Source organism: Solanum lycopersicum, chromosome 12 (genome assembly GCF_036512215.1).
Source record: "Solanum lycopersicum chromosome 12, SLM_r2.1".
Lineage (NCBI taxonomy): Eukaryota > Viridiplantae > Streptophyta > Magnoliopsida > Solanales > Solanaceae > Solanum > Solanum lycopersicum.
Window position 1 is genome coordinate 66,958,971 of NC_090811.1, and position 22,665 is coordinate 66,981,635.

Sequence of the window (22,665 nt, forward strand, 5' to 3'; positions counted from 1 at the left end):
TATTTTTTGTTTCACTAATATTTTGGTGCAGTTGAGAAAATATTTCAATCTGAGAATGGAATCGAGCCTTGGATATTAATAAAATGAGCATCACTTCAAATGCGAGATTCGAACTTAATCGAAGCTCTAATGTGTGTGTGATTTGTATTTTCACTCAACTCTCGAAAGAATATTGTATTTAGGTTTAAACATAAGGTTAATTTTCAAATATTAAAAATTCTTTTCCAATTTTTTTTTTTTAATTTTGAAAATTTATATATATGTTTTCCAACGTCACCATAAAGTTAGCCTCTGGCAGACAGCATACTTGACCAAATCCTTCGTAAAAGGCTGCTATTAGTAGAAACAAAAGTAGGTTTAATAATTATTTTTTGAAGAATTATTCTTCGTATGCTTTTGTCCATATATTTTAGGACAATTTTCACAGTAAATAAAAAATTTATATTTGTATGTTATAATAAAGTTTGCATAATTGCACTCCATAACAAACATAGAAACTGTATAATTCGTTATATATATACAGTTAAAGTAAATTGTATAAAACCAAGTGTATAAAATAAGAAAGAGAAAGATACGTGGACAGAGGACTGTATAATAATAAAGTGTATAAAATGAATTGTATTATTATAAGTGTATAAAACAATTATATACATTTGTATAAAACGAGAAAGAGAGAAAGACAAAAGAGATTTGACAAAGAATATACAATTGAATCGAATTGTATAAAACGAGAAAGAGAGAAATTAGACACAATTTGAAAATTCTATAAAACGAGAAATAGAGAAAGACAAAAGAAACTGAGCAGGGAGTATTTTTAGTATATAATTATAAGTGTATAGGTATATGTACTTGCATGTGTATATGCAATTTTCTCACGTTTTATACAAACAGAAACACAATTTATACATTTCGCTTCTTTTTGTATAAGTGAGAAAGGCGAGGGTGGCGAGCGAGATTCGGGAGAGTGGCGAGTGAGATCTGGAAGAGTGGAATAAAAATATATGTATTTATACAATTTTCTCTGCTTTATATAATTAGAAACAATTTGTATACACTTGTGTTTGTATAAAAAGTGAGGAAGCGAGTGAGAGATTGGAGGAGAGTGGCGAGCGAGAAATTTGGGAGAGAAGCGCCTGACAATTTTTTTTGCAAACGTTTGCTATGGAACACAATTAAATCAAACCCTAGCTACTCCATTTATTTTAGGTTATTAGTTTGTTATTATATATAATTTTCCCTATATTTTATTTATTAAAATTTATAAAGACAAAGGCATGCTTATTTTTAACATTTGTTTAAAAAATAAATAGAAGATAGTATTTTAGTTTCAATTTATTGGTGTTGGTTTTTAAGTTTCGATTACTTTTCAAAATGTGTCAATTTGGAAATTTATGACCAAATATTAATTTCGTTAATTTCGTGACTTTGGTTCAAATACTAGTAAATTTAATTTATTTTAAGAAACTTATTAAATATAAACAAACATTAAAGTTAGAACTCATTTAGTGTTAAAGTTATTATTTTAAATTCAAAACACATAAAATTAAAATTATAATTTATCTTTGATTATTTATTTATTGTAATAATAAATTCATCTCGACTATCATTTAGTTGAATGACACAATTAACTACTCATTTTAAAATGGAAATTCATAGACATATTACATACTATTATTTCTCACCAATATCCAATCAAAACCATAATAAAAACAAATTATTAACCAACAATAATTCCAATTTCATTTCTCTTAAAAGGATTTCAATTTCCTACTTAAATTCTAATTAACAATCCTTCTCTTTCATATATATATATATATATATATATTCGACTTTTTAAATTATAAAATAAAGTTGATTAAGTTTTGATATGTCTCGAAAAGTTCAATTTTCATTATCACTTCAATTTTTGCTATGAGAAAAACCAGCTTCTTGAGTTTTGGGCCACACCCAAGACGTCGTCGTTCTGTTTGTTAAAGGATTGAATAATCGTCAAGGGATTAATAGAGAGTCTAGTGAATTTAAATGTATTTTTGGGTATGGGGGTAATAAGGTAATTAGAACCAACGTAACGAGTTCGATACAAGAAGTTTTTCGATGTAAACGTCCTGATTCAATTGTTTTCGAGGGAGAGAGGATATCCGTTCCTCTCGAAATTATACTACATGTTCCACACTAAACCGCGGATATTGAAAAGTAACGAGAAGTTAGAGAAAGCTCGTGTTTGTGCATGCACTATGGTGTATAATGTTGGTAAGTTTTTGAAAGAAGGGGTATTGTATCATTCGAAAATTGGTGTGGAAAAATTCATATTATACGATAATGCTAGAAAGGGCGGACCCACAGAGGGTCAAGTGGGTTCACATGAATCCACTTCGTTGAAAAATAACTCTCTCTCTCTCTCTCTCTATATATATATATATATATATATTTGATCAGTTTTTAAAGTTCTATACCTATATATTAACTTTTGATCTCATTAACACAAATATGACCCTTGATCTGTTGAAAAGGGTTTAATTTTCTCAACCTGTCCAAGTTTGAATCCCTATTATCACATTTTGGTTTCAATGAACTTGTTCGAGATGGAGCCTAAAACTCTAAGAAGTTGGTTTTTCTCATAGTGCAATTTATGCTTAGGATTCTTGTTCTACGATGATGTGAAATATCAATTACCTTCTATGTTACCAAATCCCAAGAATGTACAAGATTGGACCATCAAACAAGAAGTCTCATCCTATAGAGAACAGACACAAGTCTATCGTATTCACTTATAACAAAAACAATGTTTAACGGTATTAAATACTGACACTAACAAAGAGTGTTAAAGTCTTTACCGGCAGTTAGTTAAGTGTTATTAAAATCAATATCGCTAAAGGCATTAGGGACATATACAAAGAGTGACAATTGCCGCTAAATATAGCGACAATTAAGAATTAAATGTCGCTAATGGTCATTTTTGTTGTAGTGATTATTGAATAATTAATAACACTTACTAGGTATATGATAATCGTTTAAGTAATAGCCATCAAAGTTTTGCGAGGTATATGATAATCGTTTAAAAGATTTGGCACGAAAATGGTTCGGACTAAAATCTCCAAATCGGATATGTTGAATGTCTTGAATTGGACCCGCTACAAACAGAAAGGACGGGGTCTCGCTGCCCGGTCAGCGAGTCGGGGGGTCCAGGGGGGCGACGTGCCCCCTGGCCTGGGGGTTCTCCGCCCCCGGCCCGACGGTATACAATGTTGTTGTATTGGGCCCTTAATTTTCTGTTGATTCTGTATGTTGGGCCCAAGCCTGTTAGGGCGTAGTTTAGCACTATATATAGACGCTATGGGAAACCCTATTCTGTAATTCTGTTTTTGCCTCTCCATAATAAAACTGCTCCCTCTCTTCCCGTGGACGTAGCCAATTTATTGGTGAACCACGTAAATCTGTTGTCTTGTTTTTCGCGTTTATATTTTCTCGTATTATCTCAAATTCCGCACAACAGGATACATTACCGTATGGTATGGCAAAGATGATGAGTTAGAATTGATTCACGTATATTATACAATATTTAAAAAAAAATATATTTGTACATTTCAATAAGTTTTTAGTTTAAGATAGATGCTTCGAAAGTCTTTTTATTTTTTAATACTTTGTATTAGATCAAAATCAAATAAATAAATCGAACTCCAGAATTCATTAATTACCATTTTAGCCTTATATTATATTAGGTGGTAAGGCCAAGCCCCCTCCCGCATGCATCTTCCTATATATAACAATCTAAACAATTGATTTTTAAGTTTATTCGTTATTAGATATAAAAAAAAAATTATATGTAAATATTAATATCAATTAATATGTAAAGTTAAATACTTAATGTATTTTTAAGAATATAATACTTTACACTATTATGATGATGTGTGTGTATATATTTAAGGCCTCTTATTATTATTATTACAACGTGCTTCTATCCTCTATCTATCATTTCTATCGGTAAAATTCATTTTTCTTTTACCTAACTTACCTACTTTTGCTCTTACTGAATCCTCCCGTATTATCATCTTCGAAATTCTCATCTTTTGTGTTATTATGGCCGGAAAAATCCTTACTATTTTCTTTTTCATTACTACTTCGATTTTCTTCTTTGCTACTCTATTTCATCTTTACCTTCGTGATTCTATCTCCTCCGTCTCCTCCTCTTCTATCGATAACAATTATCTCCGTCTTTCTGATCCTCCACCATCACCACCACCACCGAAAATCACCCCCATTACTATCTCCTCCCCACCCCCACCCCCGAAAATCACTCCTATTACTATCTCCCCCTCACCCCCACCCCCGAAAATCACCCCCATTACTATCTCCCCCCCACCCCCGAAAATCACCACCATTACTATCTCCCCCCCACCCCCACCCCCGAAAATCGCCATTACTATTCCATCAAAAAAATCTGATAACCTCGTTATCGATGAAAATATCTCTTCACCTATAACTCCATTTCAAATTTCTCTGCTACGTGGTCCAATCTCATCCGTATCGATTCTAATGCCCGATTGGGAAATTTTCGTTATTGTTTCTCCGGAACATACTCATGTAATTTCTCGTAACGATCCTTATATTTGTTTATACGGAACAGGGGAAATTTCCCCTGCTATTCCTGCAGGGGAGCTCAATTTTCCTGTTCGATCAATGTTCAAATGCGAGTTTCCAAAGAGAGCTCGCCGGAGATTGCCATTCAAACCACCAGTATTGATGAAATCAACGGAAAATCGAAACGTTAGCATGATATCAACGATGCCCGAGCTGTTAAGATGGACATTTCTCGTATACGATTCTCTAACAACAGACGAAGACATTGTTCTGTTCGTTAAAGGATTGAATAATCGTCAAGGAATTAACAGAGAACCCAATGAATTCAACTGTATTTTCGGGTATGGGGGTAATAACGTAATTAGAACTAACGTAACGAGTTCAATACAAGAAGTTTTTCGATGTAATCGCCCTGATCCAAACGTTTTGGGAGGGGAAGGAGTATCAATCTCTCTCGAAAATTTACTTCCTGTTCCAATGGTTGTACCTTCCGTGGCTTATTACAATGCACCACGTAAACTGGCAACTAACAAGAAGTCAGAGAAAGCTCGTCTTTGTGCATGTACCATGGTGTACAATGTTGGTAAATTCTTAAAAGAATGGGTAGTGTATCATTCAAAAATAGGTGTTGAAAAATTCGTGTTATACGACAATGCTAGTGATGATGATTTAGGAAAAGTTGTCGACGAGCTTGTTCATGATGGCTATGATGTGAAAACTTATTTTTGGGTGTGGCCTAAAACTCAAGAAGCCGGTTTTTCGCATAGTGCAATCTATGCTAAGGATTCTTGTTCATGGATGATGTACTTTGACGTGGATGAATTTGTCTATTCACCCCTATGGGCTAATCTATCGCGTCCAAACGAATCTCTATTGCATTCTTTGTTACCACATCATAAGAATATACAAGATCCATTGCTTGACAAGAGACAAGTCGGAGAAATTAGTATCCCTTGTTATGAATTTGGACCATCGAACATGAACGCTCATCCTATAACAGGAGTGACACAAGGATACAACTGCAGAAGGAAGTTTGAGAATAGACACAAGTCTATAGTATTCTTGGACGCGGTTCATCACTCTTTGCTCAATATGATTCATCATTTCATATTGAACAAAAGGTATAGGGGAAAGAAAATGAGTGTTCATGATATGGCGGTGAATCACTACAAGTTTCAAGCTTGGCCTGAGTTTAAGGCTAAGTTTAGGAGAAGGGTATCGGCTTATGTTATTGATTGGACTAAAGAATTGAACCCACGCTCAAAGGATCGAACCCCAGGACTAGGGTTTAGTCCGGTTGAGCCTAAAGGTTGGCCATTGAAGTTTTGCGAGGTATATGATAATGGTTTAAAAGATTTAACACGGAGATGGTTTACCCTAAAGTCTCCAACTCCTTTACATGATTATCGTATGGAATGGCAAAGATGACTAGTTAGCATTTATGTTGCTCAGACCCTTAAAAGATGGTATGTCACTCGTGTCAGGTCCTTCAAGAATGCATAACTTTGAAGATCATTTTGAAGGATCCGAGCAATACAAACCCTTAAAAGATGGTATGGCACTCATGTCAGGTCCTTCATGAATGCATAACTTTGAAGATCATTTTGAAGGATCTAAGCAACATATAGGTCGAAATTTTTCTTTGAGAGTTATTTAATACTCATGTATATTATGACAAATTGATTTTTTGCTAGTATTGATTGAGCACCAACTGCAAATTTACAGCCTAAATTGTGATCACTAAGAAGTTTAGAGGAAACCTTTTTTTTTTTTGTATAGACATTTGATTGTTGAATTCTTTGTTTTGATTCATTCAATGTTCATTATTCTTTAGTTTTAATTTATTTTTCTTCTTAGAGGAAACCTTTTTTTTTTGTATAGACATTTGATTGTTGAATTCTTTGTTTTGATTCATTCAATGTTCATTATTCTTTAGTTTTGATTTATTTTTCTTACTTTCATTTTTATTTTGTTTAGAAAGGAATGGTGATTCTTTCCTTTTTCTCACAACTCTTTAATTCCAACTTTTTACGTGACATGCTTAAATTCATATGATTAAAAGATATTTTGATACATTAATTATGTTTTTAGTTTAAGATAAAAAGATTCAAAAGTTATTTTACTTTGAAGCTTCGTATCACATTAAAATTAGACAAACAAATTAAATCAGTAGTTTGATTATTAGTTCTTGTTTTGTGCTTATTAATCCTCCCTAAACTCAAGTAGCTAATATTATTTCTTTTGGAATTATTCTGGTGTAGTTTGCATGGTGGCTTACAAAAATACTTCTATAGTTTGTAATTAAACAAAAAATGCATAATTAATGAAATCTATGTGATTAGAAAAAAAACTACTACCCCATTAATAAAGGTAAAAATAAGAAAATGACAATATTTTTTTTAGGTAATATTGAATAATTATAAGGAAGGAATTAACATCACCATCAAATGGAATAGAGGATAGGATATTTGACCAGGTGTTTTTCCAGATCTAACTTCTCTATCGATTATTTTTTATCTAAGTTACCTACTTTTGCTCCTACTAGATTTAGGAGGAATTCAATATCGAATTCTATGATCTATTACTTATTTCTTTCTGACTCGATAAAAATTACATTCTCTCCAGAGTAATATTAAATTCTTTAAAAATAATTATTGCAATGATTAATAAACAAAGAATTGAATGCAAACTAATTAATGAGAATAAATCATGAAGACAAATATATTTGAAGGTAGCAAAATACTTGTCTTATTTCACTTTTCGTGAATCAAATATTTATATGAACTTTTATCAACTTTTTAACATATTTTTTTCTATCATATATATTGATATGATAAGAATCATAACTTATAGTAACATGAATATAGTTTTATTGAATATCTTAATAAAAGTTCAAAATAATATTTAGAAGTTAAAATTATGTTTGAACATCAATTTAACTTTGAAGAAAATACATTATTAGTATTTTTAAAAAATGAATCAAAATTACTTTTTCAAATTTGAAACTTATCTTCAAATTTTTTTTGGTGTTTTTTTTTTTTTTAAAATCCAATGTATGACCAAACTTTATTTTTTAAATATTTTCTTGAAATAAGAGATGCCGCTAAATGAGGAGCTGCAACAATTTTGCTAAACTTAGAAATCATGGGATATGTAACGTATTATTTTCCTTTTTTTTAATTCATATGGTCATATGAGACCAAATTATAATAATATAGGATCTATTTTTGGTTCAATTTATTCCTCACTTTCTCTAATTTCGAATCAGTGTAATAGTCTGCAAACCACAAATAAAAAATAAATTATATTAGACAAGCTCAGTGACGATAAAAAAATTGTTAAAATACTTAAGATTTAATATATTCGCAATACATGTGATCAAAAGTAATTTTTAACCTATTTCATACAATTTTCTATATAAATAATATAATTTTTCGGTGAATTATGTTCAACTTAACCACTCTTCACTGTATGAGTCAATGCCATTGGACAAACCACATGCGACAAGCTCAACGAAAAAAATATACAAGAATTCTCGAACCTGAGACTTCTCATTAGGAAGGTCATTTGCTCAACTAACTTGATCACTCTCGACTATTTTATTTTTTATTTTTATATTTTGGGACAAATTTTTGTCACATTACCCCAAAAATTAGGACCCTTTCTTGGTTCAATATCCCCCCTCCAATACAAAATTCTGACTTCGCCACTGCTCCACACACAGAGTTTAATTAGTCACAATTACAAAAAAATAATTACCTGGCCTTTATTTATTTATTTTTACATTTGTCCTTTAATTATAATTTTTTTTTTTGGTATTTGAAGATGTATGAATGTGAAAGTTTCAATCTTTTTTCTACACATTTCAAAAGGGAGAGGGAATAATAAACTATCTTTCTCTCTCTCTCTCTCTCCTTAGCTCCATTTATATCTTGCATATTTTTTTTTTGATTCCTCCTATATATATCATTACTATTTTTATTTTTATTTTTTTTGTAATTGTGTAATCAACAAATGATTTTCTAGCTGAAATTTGAGGTGTTATTATTCTAATTTCTTGAAATCTTTTGCATTTGTTTTGGAAATACTTGGCCAAAGATTTCAATGTTGAAAAAAAATAAAAATAAAATGAGTTGTTTTTCTTGCATGAGCTCTCGTCCTAAGATTATTGAAGATTATGATGAAGACATGACCTCAAGATCCAACAATTCTGCAGGTTTTATTTTTTTTTATTTTATTTCATTTTACATAAAAAAAAATTTCATTTTTATGTTATTAAATTTTATAGCCTTAGAGCAACGGTATAGTTGTCTCCGTGTTATCACATGTTCGTTGCACCTCTTTGGAGTGTGGCCCTTTTTCCTGTGTGAATGCGGGATGCTTTGTGCACTATATTGCTCGTGTCCTGAAAAAATGTTGTCGCACTTGTGTCAGATCCTCCAAAATGGAATAACTCTTGAAGGAATTAGGCACATTCGCGATGACATTTTTTGAAGGATTCGAGCAATCTTAGAATGTAATATATGATACAATGTCGTTGAAATTACTATCGACTGTGAAATTTTGATGTGTTTAGATGTTATATGAACGATGTCTTTATGTATCTGTTACAATATGTAAAATTTTCGAGTTCTTTTGCAGTCCACGCGAGGGGGAATTCTAGTGATTCAGGAAGTGGTAAGGATTTTTGTTAAATTGTATTGTTTAAGAACTAATAAGATGCTTTCACCCTTCGAAATGTTGTTGCATCTGTGTCAGATCCTCCAAAATTGCATAGCTTTTGAAGGACTAGACACACACGTGACAATATTTTTGAAGAGTCTGAACAACATCAGTTGAGGATGTATGAGATTCAAATTGCATTTGGGAGAGACGGATTTTTTTCCTTCATTTTTGTGGAATTTTCGATGTAGGAAATGGGAGAAAGGAAGGCTTTTTTAGAAGTAAAAAAAGTGGGGAAAGTAACAATCAGAACAACAATGTAGCTCGGAGTTTCGCGTTCAAGGAACTAGCCATCGCGACTCAGAGTTTTAGGGAAACAAATCTTATTGGCGAAGGCGGCTTTGGAAGTGTCTATAAAGGCCGTATAGATTCAGGCCAGGCAAGTTTTTTGCTTTCGAAATTTCGATGGTTTGATTCTCATTCTATGTATTATAATTGTCTTAACGAAGAAGGGTGTTCAACTGACCACCCGTTGGTCTATGTAGCTCCGCGACTAGCCTAAATGATTGAAGACAGGGGAATGTAGAAACAGAATTTGCCTTTAAATTGTTACTGTGTGTGACAGTTGATGATTAGTTGTGTTTTTGATGTTACGAGCAGATAGTCGCGATCAAACAACTTAATCTCGAAGGCCTTCAAGGGAACCAAGAATTTGTTGTGGAGGTACTTATGTTGAGTTTAATGCATCATAACAATCTTGTCAATCTGATCGGATACTGCACTCACGGAGAACAGAGGTTGTTGGTTTACGAGTTTATGCCACTAGGCAGCCTGGAAAACCATCTTTTCGGTAATTTTTGTAACATCTCCTCGAACTCTTCTTGCTCGTATATTGAAGGCTAAATTTCTAAATATCCCCTTAAACTTGACACGGTTTGTAAGTTAGACATACAAATTGGAATCAAGAAGAAATGTGTTTTTCTGAGATAGTAACGGTTAGTTGAGTGACCGTTTGAGAAATCAACTCGATTTGTACTATCACTATAGTTATCATTTTCGATTTTTGGGATACTTACTAACTTTCTGTTATCGTTAATGTTGACAGATTTAGAACCAGGAACGACGCCACTGAGTTGGAAGACAAGGCTAAAGATAGCCGCAGGTGCAGCTCATGGACTCGAGTATCTACACAAAGCAAATCCACCCGTCATCTACCGTGATTTGAAATCTTCAAATATATTATTGGACAATGATTTCAATCCAAAGCTGTCGGATTTTGGACTTGCAAAACTTGGACCGGTAGGTGACAACACTCATGTTTCGACAAGAGTGATGGGAACCTACGGATATTGTGCCCCCGAGTATGCCATGACTGGGAAGTTGACTCTGAAATCTGATATCTATAGCTTCGGTGTTGTTCTATTGGAGCTAATAACGGGACGAAAAGCTTATGACAGAACTAAAAAACAAGGAGAACAGAACCTTGTTGTTTGGGTAAGTTATAACTTATACTATCTTAAATCTGAATACTAAATACAGTCACGTTTTCGGGTTTGAGCTGTGAAAAGAACCTCTTGCAGAAATGCAGGGTAAGGCTGCGTAAAGTAGACCCCTGAGTCTGGTACCGCCCTTCCCTAGACCCAACCTCTTGCATAAATGCAGGGTAAGGCTGTGTCCAATAGACCCCATGATGTCACGGTCCGGTACTGCCGTTCCCTGGATCCCACGCATAGTAAGAGCTTAGTTCACCGAGCTACCCCTTTTTGCCGATTATTTCAGATGAAACTCTGCATCTCCACTATATTCACACTTTAAGTTGATAATTTTCAAGATTAATTGCACCGAATACGAGACATGGTTTCTGTTTATGTACAATTTCTATTTATCTGACGAACTCTTCGACTTGGTTGCAGTCTAATCCTTTCCTTAAGGACCGGAGGAAATACATTCATTTGGTGGATCCGATGTTGGATGGTCAATTCTCTTCGCGTTGTTTGCACCATGCAGTTGCTGTTACTGCAATGTGTCTTCAAGAACAAGCCAGTTTTCGCCCCAGCATTACTGATATTGTTACCGCGCTTGACTATCTTCTACTTCAAGCACAACATTCAGGTACAAGTAGAGGTGGTTCACAATCTGACAAGCACATACCGCCTCCATCAACAGAAGAGTTCAATGTCAGTTCACGAAATCGAAGCTATGACAACATGGCTATTACATTTTAAATTTTTTCCGTCTGAACAAACTGCTAGATATATAGAGATGGGGATCGTGGAATATCACAGATGAAAATGGAGGTGCATTTTATTGTTTCAACGTTGTAGCAGAGGATATCGGTCACTTCAGCTTTTGATTATGAGGTAACTAGACTATCTCGAACACATTAATCTTCGTATCTGTACGTATCACGTTTATGATAAAAAACACATCTATGTATCACGTTATTGCGAGTTTCCTACTTGAACTTTTAGGTGTCCACTTTTTCTATCTGAACTATTTATCAAAACACACCTCAACTATCAGTTGTTCCTTCCTACATGAAATATAACTGTCGTTCACGTAGAAAAAGTAAACAACTGATAGTTGAGGTGTCTTTCAATAAACATGAATAGTTTATGAAACTGACACACCTAATAGTTCATGTATGAAACTCGAAAAATCAGGATACTTTAGATGTGTTTTTGATCCGTCGTTGTTTGAACAATCACTCTAATTTAACTTATTTTAGCTAGTAGTTTTGTTTTAGCTGACCTGATAGTGTAAAAACGTCGATTTCTTTTCTCACTTAACCTCCATATGTCCTAAGTTCCTTGTGAAGTCCTTATTTTCTTATCCCAGTAAGAACAGAACAGATTTCATTCAAATGTTTTTCGCGTTTCAGATGACGTTTTCTTGAATCAAGAACTTCAGTTGATTTGCAGGAACGCGGTAGACTGCTCTTTTCCCTGTACATTGACTACTCATAATTCGTAATCAGTTGAGGAACCATTGAATATTGTTTCAAATATCTGTATATTTTGGTGTATGTGAAAAAACACAAACCAAAGAAATGGATGTATATCAACGTCAAGATTGTATACATACACCCATACTTCTTGTAATTTCATGCATATTGTTGACATGATCATATAAGATAATATGAACAATAGTGAAGACATGTTGTTGTTCGATTATCTTCTAATTTTAAACATGTCAGATAGAAAGTTAGAATGAAAGAGTTGCAAGAAACGAAAAGTGAGACATTTTATTTTAAACAGGCTGAGAGGGAAAGTAGATAAACTAATTGAAACGGAATTTAAAGAATTTTCAACTTCCATTGTGGAATGCATATGATTAACTAGCACACAGACACATACAAAATAAACAGAGAAGAAGTAATAAAATAAATATTTAACGAGATCCAGTTAAGCCTATGTCCTTCGGTCAAAAGCCTAAAACAAAGAGTACAACATGTGAGATCCCTAATTTTAATCCCTTTACTCCCAAGTGTTTTTCCCAAACTTATATGATCAATAATTTGCTTTACATAGATGAGAACATAGCATGATTCGAATTTAGGTCAATGTGATCAGAACACGCTAGCTCTGATCACATTATGATTGTGTTAACCCTTAGAAGCTCTTGTGTATGTTCACGCTCAAATCATACTATATCTTTTATTATTTTTTCATATAGGTCTCCATCACCATTTTTTTGAGGTCGGAGCGCGATTTAAATCCACCAGAATTCAAGACACAGTCAACAACTTCTTTGACAATATATGGATGAGATTAGTGGTTTTCTCTAGTGGACTAGTCTTCCCACCAAAGTCATATCTTCAAATTGTAGTGGCAAATAGCAATCACTAGAAAAAGTAGGGCAAATAGTGCAGCACTACCAACTACTGATTTGCTCCAGTGATAAGCACTTCTTCATCCTTAACCAAATATTTCAGGTTCGAGTTCTCCTATTATGAAATTATATTTATTAGAAAGCGTTTTATTCTCAATATGAAACTTTACCGTCTAAATTCAAATTTATTTGAACTCTAATATAATATCGGACACCCGCCCAAAAGTTTGAAAAATATTGAAATACTCATGGTTGGTATTTGTGCATATGTAGCCTTTTGCTTTGAAAGATTGATTGATGTGACTAGCTAGTGAGTATCTTGTTCATAGTCAGTTGACTTTAGTGCAAAAATAATGTCTTGTTTTATGGAAATGTTCTCCTTTTAGGTCACATTTTATATTTTGCTCCTATTTTTAATTTAAAGTTTGTTTAAACAAACTTTTTTTTAAAAAGACCCATAATATGAACAAATTTAAATTAATCAATTTATGTGACTTCTTCTCAATTTATGTTTGTAATTTTGTTCAATTTTTTTTTATATTAAGCTATTATTACAAAACTTTGAATTTTGAATCAGTCTTTGCAACATGGTATATTTAAATGCCCTCAATTATAAATGATTCAAAATATTCTTTTTATCACGTATTGAATCACATTAACTCGTCTTTTCACCTATTGAATTAAAAATGCTTTTAACCTATTAGAAATATTTCAAATTTAAATGTGTATATATAGATTCACTCATAATTTAATATTTTTTGCACTATTTGCTCATATTTTATATACTCTCTCCGTCTCAATTTATGTGACATTATTTCATTTTTTGAGAGTAAACATTTTAAGCTTGCCCAGCAATTTACGAGTGCAATCTTCAATTTATTAAAAAATAAAATTTATATTTATAAATTACGTAAAAAATACTATAAATCACAATAATTGATAATTCAAAATGTTTAAAATATCTATAAAAAAATTTAACAATAGAAATAGTCTTATTTGTATAAATCTCAAAATTTGCGAAGTATCGAACAAAATAGAAGGAAAGGAGTAAATATTAAAAAAATCATTGAATATTTATAAAAAAAAAATTAAGATACATTATGTTGTTACTGTTATAATATGAATTCAAAGTCAGTTTAAAAATTTGTAAACTTCAAATATTGAATCCGTCTTTACGACGTGGGTCAAATTCAAATGGAGGGAGCAAAATGAAAGTGAAATGAGAGAATTTCTTTTTTATTTTCCTTTATATATAACAACTCACACAACTATCACACAAAAATTGCAACCAACTTTTTCGCATTGGAAAAACGCTGCACTCTTTTAGCTCCACATGAGTAACTCCGGCAGCATAAACTCGCCGGCTTCACTATCACCGCCGGAGAATCAGCCGTTAGAAATCAACATCGTCGATTCCGACTTCGTTGTTATCTTAGCTGCTCTTCTCTGCGGTCTAATTTGCGTAATCGGACTTGTCGCCGTAGCTCGTTGCGCTTGGATCCGACGGATCACCGGAGGAAATTCAGATGATTCTCCTTTTCCTCCGGCGAACAAAGGTTTGAAGAAGAAGGTACTGAAATCACTGCCAAAGTTCAGTTACACACCGGAACGATCTGTGCAATTCTCTGAATGTGCGATTTGTTTGATGGAATTCGTAATCGGAGATGAAATTCGAGTGCTGCCGCAGTGCGGCCATGGGTTTCATGTCGGATGTATCGATACGTGGTTGGGATCGCATTCGTCGTGTCCGTCTTGCCGTCAGATTCCGGTGGTTTCAAGGTGTAGTATGTGCGGTGAGCTGCCGGTGATGAACTCGTCGGCGGCCGTTGGAGGTGAGATCGGTAATCGATCGGCTCCGAATAATAATTATCATGTAAATGCATTTTTACCTTAAAAAGTAATTACTTACATATTAGGCTGAGTGTATATATTAATTGATGTACGTGTATTGAGAATTACTAGTAGTTTTATTTCTAATAAAAATATTTTTCAAGAAGTTTTCGTTTTCTTAATGGCTAAAGCAAAAATCAAATGGAACTTTAAATTTTATTTGTTAAGAACTTTTATATAATTGGTTTCTTTTAGTTTTTAATTCATAATATAACCATTCTTATTTTAAATTATTTTTCATGAGATATAATACATCAACTTTGTTAATTTTCTTCTAATAATTCCTTCGTATTCATGAAAAATTTATTTTTTCTACAAATAATACTCAATATTTGTTAAGAAATAATAACTTATAACATATTATTATTAAAAATAAGGCCCATTAAATTTGGGCCTAAAACACATATCTATTTTTTAACATTGTCGAACCACCCGTGGCTGAAGGTCTATTGCTTTGAGCAATGACTTCATAGACACTATCTTCCTCACTGATATGTTTGGTATGTCGTTGTGATATTCGACTTATCCAGGTCTGTGTAGTGTAAGACTCGAAAGTTTTATCTAGTGAGATTTTTTTTCATGATAAAATTTGAACCCATAAATTTTAGTTAAAAAGTTTTATTTGCACATTCGTTCATGTTTATTACATCGTGAGGCTAGAGGTGTATCCAGGAGGGGATCACTGAGTTCACATGAACCCATGCTCCCCTCCTGAAATCATATATAGTAGTACTATATTTTTTAAGAAGTATTTAAATATAAATGCATGAACTCGCATTTGAAGTATCATATACTGTCGTACAATGATAATTGAGTGCACCTCTCTAAGTGAAATTAAAAATTTAAATTTATTTGAACAGAAAGAGATTAAACCAATCAAATTAACATCTTAAATTCATCTTAGTATGTTTTTTTTTGTGATTTGTGAGCTACGCACCTAAAAAATAGTAACTTTTTTTTTTAGGTTCTAAAAAAAAATGAAAATATTTCTACTAATAATCAAATGGGAATGTGACAACTGACCCCCATCGATCAAGGGGTATGGTTGGATTAGGTGAAGGGCCTTCGATAGGATGGATGGATTCTTCTATTATTAATCTCGTAGATATCTCAAGTTCGAGTCTTGATTGACTATTTCTTTTTTACGAGACCTTATTCAACACAAATTTACTTAGATTAATAAGGTTCTCAAATTTCCTTCGATGAAAAATAATCTATATATACACACTTATATATATCGTGACGGAACCTCTTAGGCTAGTTCGTATATTTAGTTCTTCATATTTTAAGCCTATGTAAAAAAAATCGTAATTTCGTCGCTAATTCTAAATATCATATGGTTATTAGAAAAATGAAAACATAACTCCATATTACACAGAGCAACATTACCTAGAGTGGTATTATTCTTTCTTTCATTTTTTTGTCCAAATGTAGTAATGTGCTTCTTTAATTAAAACATACTTAACACACTAATGCGATTAATATTATTCCATATTAGTGGCAAATAATTAATAAAATATTGATCATGTTATTCATGACATTTTAATATCATTCCCTTTTAATGGTAGCCATCCAACAAAATAAATATGGAGGACCCATAAAATCCCACTGACAATTATAAGTAGAGCCCCATTTCTTCATGACCATTATTTTCTCTAAGTACTCACTATGCTCACCTCCTTTAAATAAAGAAGAAAGATGCTGGGGTTTATATATTTGACGGAATCAAAATTTTCATTAAAAGAACGTAAAGTATTAAAGAGAAGTAAAAATATGAAGAAGTCAAAGAAATCTAACATGCATATACTCTTGTGGACGTGTTTGGTGCGAAGGAAAGTATTTTTCTTAAAAAAATATACTCGTGGAAATAATCAGATTTCTTACTTATTTTCTTGTATTTGATCTATATGTAAGCAAAATTTCTTATTTTATTGTTTTATAAATATTACATAGATGTATATTGTAGGAGTTCGACGGTCGGGTGGAAATGAAATGTGTTAGAAAGTGAAGAGGACAAATATTAATGTGGAATATTTTTTGTAGAACTTGTTTTTCCTAGTTCCTCTAGGAACCAGTTAAAAAATATATCTTCATAGAGTAAATATTTTTCTTTTCGAAGTATTTAAGCAACCGAACATTGAAATTTTAGTTCTCCGCATAAAAACAACCCATTTTTATACAATTAAGAATGATTTTATTTTTTTATATATATAATATAATTTTTTGATTAAAAAAATTCAGATGAACCTATTACGCTCTGTCTACTCCAAACTTTACATATTTATTCTTTTTTTTTTTTGTCTGATGTGCTAAAAAGTCTTAATGAAACTGACCAATACAATTGATACTTTTTTAATCCACATTATTCCTTAAAATTGCTAAAATAATTGGGTTGGGAAGTGGGGACTGGGCAGGGCCAAAGGAATTGATGCACATACTTCTGATGTGCTATATATTTTTTTTGTTAATTTAATTAATTATATTATACTGTAAATGTACATATAATTATATTAGACTGAATGATTAATGTGAAAGAGAAAAAAAATTCTTACAAAATCGATTATCAAGAAGAGATATGTTGTTTGCTGCTTACGTAAATATCTGACCTATACTATAGTCAAGCAATTTACATATATTATTATTACGTTCATCATATAGTACCGAATATAATAACAATTCAACAATAATAGGGGTGGTTTAATTTCCCATGAAAACATGATGATCCGTCTAATTCGATCCGTTCTAAGTTTTGGTGGATCATTAATCTGTCCATTTATAAACTCAACATGTCTTGATTTTCCGCTCAAATTAAGTCTATTTAAAAATTCGATTGACTTAGCTAAGTATATAATCTAAACTGATCAATGAGAAGTATTTATGTAATTTTTTTTTGTTTGATATGTTATATAACAAAATATCATTACAATAAAGAAAAATATATTTTTTAAATTAGATTTGTTTGGTAACTAAAACATATTATAAAAAAAAATTAAAATTTGGAAAAATTGATCATATTGGAATAAGTCTCATTATTCAGTTCATTTCAGCTCAAATAACTTTAGAACAAAATTGACAATTCATTTATTAACACATTCCATTTTATCTCGTCTTATTATAATTCAGTCCAAATCACACATTTATCATCATAATATTATAGCATAAAATCACATATTTAATGAGAAGTTGAATCTTTAATTCAAAGCCAACAAAAAAATAAAAATAAAGCACCATGCTTTAAGTCTCCTATTACTACTACTCCATATACTATAAAGCATATACAATTAATATTTTTGCACAAAACTTAGCTTTAAAGCAAATTTATCAAAAAATTTACAACTTATATAAACTCATTAATTCCCCTCTATTTCTTCATTCATCTCAACACCTCTCTATATTACTACAAAACAAATATAAAAATGGCTTCCAAATTCTCATTTCTTATCCTATTTCCCATTTTATTACTTTCTCTCATCATGTCACGCGCAACATTTGCGCGTGACTTCTCCATCGTGGGATATTCCCCCGATGACTTGAATAGCATCGATAACATCATCAATCTCTTCGAGACGTGGATGGAGAGACACAACAAGATTTACAAGAGCATTGAAGAGAAATTGCATAGATTTGAGATTTTTAGAGATAATTTGAAACACATTAATGAGAGGAACAATATTGTTAGTAATTATTCGCTTGGTTTGAATGATTTTGCAGATTTAAGCCATGATGAATTCAAGAAAATGTATTTAGGACTCAAAGTTCAAAATGAAAGGAGATCAAATGATGAATTTATTTATAGTGATTTTGTGGATTTGCCTAAGTCTGTTGATTGGAGAAAAAAAGGTGCTGTGACTGATGTCAAAAATCAAGGCTCATGTGGTAAGTTAATTATTATAAGGGACTCATTTTTAGTGTTAACAACTTTAAAGGGTATTTCAGTCATTTTAACATAAAAACGTTCATTGGCCTTTTCTTTTTACCAAACACTTCAATTAATCCTTCATTTTCAAATTCATAGATTTTAGGGGTATTTTTAGTCATTTTAACAAAACGAAGTGTTGAGACACTTTTTTTTTTCTTTACCAACCACTTCAATTAATCCTTTATTTTCAAATTCATAGATTTTAAGGGTATTTTAGTCATTTCAGCAAAAAAACGTTTAGACAACGTTTTTTTACTGAACACTTCAATTAATCCTTTATTTCAAAATTTATAGATTTCTATATTGCATCGAACTCTTTAAAAATATCTTCAGGTGTATGCAGATCCTCCGAAACCAATATATTTTTGGAGATATGATCGACATGGATGCGATAATATTTTTGTAAGGTCCAAGCAACATTGGAAAAACGTGTTTATTTTTTTTCTTAGTTTCATATTCAATAAATCCAAACACTTACTAATCCTTATTTTCATATTTATATTTAGGGAAAAAGTCATATTTGTCCCTCTACTATCGAAAAAATAAACTATATTAGTCATATGTTATACTAATATACCTTTACAATCATAGTTTAGAGCTATATTTACCCGTAAAAACTTCATTTTCAGCTTTAAAAGGTCATGTATCATGCTCTTATCGAACAAAATATGTTGAGTTTTGCAGGTAGTTGTTGGGCGTTTTCGACGGTAGCGGCGGTAGAGGGAATAAACCAAATAAGAACAGGGAATTTGACATCTTTGTCTGAACAAGAGTTGATTGATTGTGATACAAAATACAATAGTGGTTGCAATGGTGGCCTTATGGATTATGCTTTTCAATTTATTGTTTCACAAGGTGGTCTTCACAAAGAGGATGACTATCCATATCTCATGGAAGAAGGCACTTGTGATGAAAAAAGAGTAAGTCAATATTCCTAGATATGTTACTCGTAGAGTCGGAGTCATAATTTTAAGTTTATGAGTTCTATTGAACTTGTACCTAATATTATAGCTTTGCTTGGATCCTTAGATCCTCCGAAAGTAGTTCATTTTATAAAGGATATTCTTCTAACACGAGTAGAACGACATTTTTGGAGGATCTAAGCAAACGTACATAGCTTCTATGAGTATTTCAATCTTGGACGCTCATGAAGTTCAATTCCTGGATCTGCCTCTAGCTATATGTTACTCAAATCCTTTAAAATGTTGTCAGATGAGTGTCGGCCAAACAACCACTACAACAAAAACAACTTTTGGTGGCAACAAATATACACATTAACAAAGAGTGATAAATCATTTACTGACACTAGTTAGTTGTCATTGGATACAGTATCACTATAGGCTTTGGGAGTGCTAAATTTCGTTAAAAATATGTTTTTAGCAGTTAATTAATTGTCGCTAAAGATAATTTTTTATATAGTTTAGATTCTTCAGAAGTTATATATTTTTGAAGGATCCGATACCAATACTAAAATTCTTAAAATTGAAATGTGTTTTTTTTTTCAGGATGAAAGTGAAGTGGTGACAATAGATGGTTACCATGATGTACCTGTCAATGATGAACAAAGTTTGTTGAAAGCTCTTGCTAACCAACCTTTGAGTGTTGCCATTGAGGCTTCTGGTAGAGATTTCCAATTCTACAAAGGGGTAATACTTCCTTTTGACTCTCTTTTTGTGTGTTCCGTTTGTCGTGACGAAAAATGTTTTCTTAGAAAATAAGTCGTTGTTTTTGGATGTTTGATTGTCATACCAAAAGAATGAAAAGTTACTTAATTCCCTTACTATTTGTGGGAAGTCATTTTCCTTTACAATTATCTCTAACTCTCCGACTAAGTATCGGAATATATTTTTGTGTAAACAAGTGATTTTCTAGAAAAAATGACTTTCATCGTATCAAAACATATATACCCTTAACTAGAAATAGAATCTTTTAAGATTTTGGTTGTAATACATGATGTATACTATGAAAACAATCTTTTAAATAAAATAATCAGTCAGATTTACTGTTTACTTTTTCTAGTCGATATACTGAGTAAACCCTGGAATTACGAGTGTAGGGTGTGTTTGATGGACATTGTGGAACAGCATTGGATCATGGAGTGGCAGCAGTTGGATATGGATCCACAAAAGGGTTGGATTACATAATTGTGAAGAATTCTTGGGGGGCAAAATGGGGAGAAAAAGGTTATATTAAGATGAAGAGAAATACTGGTAAAGCCTCAGGTCTTTGTGGAATCAACAAAATGGCTTCTTTCCCTACCAAAAATAAGTGAAAAAAAAAAATATTTGTAATTTTTTTTTTCCTTCTATTTGTTGAATGTTGTTTCATTTGTTGTTTTGAGCATTATGTTGTATTTTGTTAAGGAACTATCCAATGTATAATTCAAAGAAATTCTATACTACATTCCCCCGGTTTCATTTTATATGTCTTATTTTGACAAGACACGAACATCATTTCTGAATGAATCACATGACGTTAAACTAAAAATGTATGTATTACTACCCCAAACGCTTTTCGAATCATGGATCTTAAATATGTTGCATGAATCAGAGGTTTATCTGAGGTTTTCTATGGAAATCATATATAGTAGTGTTATAATTTTTTAAAAAATATTGAAATATAGATGCGCGAACCCACACTTCAAGTATCACATAATGCGATTATGATTGGGTGCACCTCTGCGAGGTTAGAGAGTTGAGTTTTATGTTTATCTTGTTTTATTTTTCTTTCTAAATTAGATAATACTTCTCTAAGTGGTAATTGGTATATAAGAATTAATTTTAGACCTATAATTTTAAAATTTTAACGGTTTTTAGTAGTAAAAACCTAAATGTCGAACCGATAAAATTTATATCATAAATCAACCTTTATATTATAGTGGATCCATCATCTCAAAATCCTGGATACGCCTCTGACATGAATATATTATCACAAAACTTATATGGAATAGTTGCAATTCGAAACATAAGAATGAAAAAAAAAGATATCTCGGTAACGAAAACTATAGGGGGCTGTATTGGCGAGATCCAACGGTGAACAGCTGCCCAAAAGTTAGAGCATTGAGAGGACCTTTCCCTAGTACGAGAGGACCGGGAAGGACGCACCTCTGGGTGTACCAGTTATCGTGCCACGGTAAACGTTGGGTAGAGCGGATAACTGCTGAAAGCATCTGAGTAGGTGAACTAGAAAAGTTTGGGTAGAGCCAAATCTAAGCATTGGCTAGGTAAGCGTCCTGTAGTAAAAGGAGTAGTTATGAACCCTGTAAACCATCCCCATGGGGCATGTATTTGAAATAGATACACGTGAATCACAATAAATACGTGTATCGAGGACACATATAGGCAAATCTCGAATTGTATTTGCTGAAAAAAAAAACATGTATTTAGGTGTATCTCATGCTTCAGAGAAAGAGGTTTAGACATGAGCGGGGGTGTTTGAGAAGAAATGTAACGCATCAATGATTGATTAGAATTTTTGGATTCCGTATAATGTTGGGGCAATCCTCAATTAATTGAACTAGCTCTTGAGGCTGAGATAGACCTGATTGACATAAATAGTCGTAACATAATGGTACTCCCATTTACCACGAGTAAAACAACATTTTTGAATGATCTGACATGCATGGCCTCCCCAAATACTATTTCAAATTTAATAAAGTTTGATTCCTAACTCCGTATTTGTTATGTTACTCAGATCCTTTAAAATGTTTCCAAATGTACATCGGATTCTCCGTAAGTTAATTATTTTCAAAGGATCCGAACAACCTGGTTTGTGAGAATTATATC

At 32.2% G+C, this 22,665-nt stretch overlaps 4 protein-coding genes across 5 annotated transcripts; all 4 read left to right on the forward strand.

The window, feature by feature from the left end:
- Positions 1 to 3,728: 3,728 nt before the first annotated feature.
- On the forward strand, positions 3,729 to 6,520 carry LOC101247802 (glycosyltransferase family 92 protein RCOM_0530710-like). Its single transcript, XM_004253150.5, has one exon. It carries the CDS (start codon positions 4,078 to 4,080, stop codon positions 6,004 to 6,006), a length of 1,929 nt encoding a protein of 642 aa, XP_004253198.2. The 5' UTR covers positions 3,729 to 4,077; the 3' UTR covers positions 6,007 to 6,520.
- A 3,359-nt stretch (positions 6,521 to 9,879) lies between these two features.
- On the forward strand, positions 9,880 to 12,407 carry LOC101248562 (probable serine/threonine-protein kinase PBL21). Of its 2 annotated transcripts, none has more exons than XM_019211331.3 (4): positions 9,880 to 10,090; positions 10,346 to 10,734; positions 11,154 to 11,600; positions 12,122 to 12,407. In XM_019211331.3, the coding sequence occupies exons 1-3, from the start codon at positions 9,970 to 9,972 to the stop codon at positions 11,463 to 11,465; spliced, it is 822 nt and encodes a 273-aa protein (XP_019066876.2). In that variant the 5' UTR covers positions 9,880 to 9,969; the 3' UTR covers positions 11,466 to 11,600; positions 12,122 to 12,407. The 2 variants fall into 2 exon arrangements, with proteins under 2 accessions (XP_019066876.2, XP_019066877.2); XM_019211332.3 differs by having other exon boundaries at positions 12,151 to 12,407.
- A 1,997-nt stretch (positions 12,408 to 14,404) lies between these two features.
- Positions 14,405 to 14,965, forward strand: LOC101248283 (RING-H2 finger protein ATL8-like). The gene has a single exon (XM_004253070.5). The coding sequence runs from the start codon at positions 14,405 to 14,407 to the stop codon at positions 14,963 to 14,965; it is 561 nt and encodes a 186-aa protein (XP_004253118.2).
- A 3,364-nt stretch (positions 14,966 to 18,329) lies between these two features.
- LOC101248000 (cysteine protease XCP1-like) lies at positions 18,330 to 21,302 on the forward strand. The gene is made up of 4 exons (XM_004253069.5): positions 18,330 to 18,837; positions 19,565 to 19,800; positions 20,386 to 20,526; positions 20,937 to 21,302. The coding sequence occupies exons 1-4, from the start codon at positions 18,378 to 18,380 to the stop codon at positions 21,150 to 21,152; spliced, it is 1,053 nt and encodes a 350-aa protein (XP_004253117.1). The 5' UTR covers positions 18,330 to 18,377; the 3' UTR covers positions 21,153 to 21,302.
- The last annotated feature ends 1,363 nt before the right edge of the window (positions 21,303 to 22,665 follow it).

What these genes read in the sequence shown, in the direction of transcription:
- LOC101247802 (XM_004253150.5), top strand. Translation starts at nt 4,078, where the DNA reads ATGGCCGGAAAAATCCTTACTATTTTCTTTTTCATTACTACTTCGATT.
- LOC101248562 (XM_019211331.3), top strand. Translation starts at nt 9,970, where the DNA reads ATGTTGAGTTTAATGCATCATAACAATCTTGTCAATCTGATCGGATAC. An exon ending in CCTGGAAAACCATCTTTTCG is followed by an intron (nt 10,091 to 10,345) that starts GTAATTTTTGTA and finishes TAATGTTGACAG; the next exon opens with ATTTAGAACCAGGAACGACG. An exon ending in AACAGAACCTTGTTGTTTGG is followed by an intron (nt 10,735 to 11,153) that starts GTAAGTTATAAC and finishes ACTTGGTTGCAG; the next exon opens with TCTAATCCTTTCCTTAAGGA.
- LOC101248283 (XM_004253070.5), top strand. Translation starts at nt 14,405, where the DNA reads ATGAGTAACTCCGGCAGCATAAACTCGCCGGCTTCACTATCACCGCCG.
- LOC101248000 (XM_004253069.5), top strand. Translation starts at nt 18,378, where the DNA reads ATGGCTTCCAAATTCTCATTTCTTATCCTATTTCCCATTTTATTACTT. An exon ending in CAAAAATCAAGGCTCATGTG is followed by an intron (nt 18,838 to 19,564) that starts GTAAGTTAATTA and finishes TGAGTTTTGCAG; the next exon opens with GTAGTTGTTGGGCGTTTTCG. An exon ending in GCACTTGTGATGAAAAAAGA is followed by an intron (nt 19,801 to 20,385) that starts GTAAGTCAATAT and finishes TTTTTTTTTCAG; the next exon opens with GATGAAAGTGAAGTGGTGAC.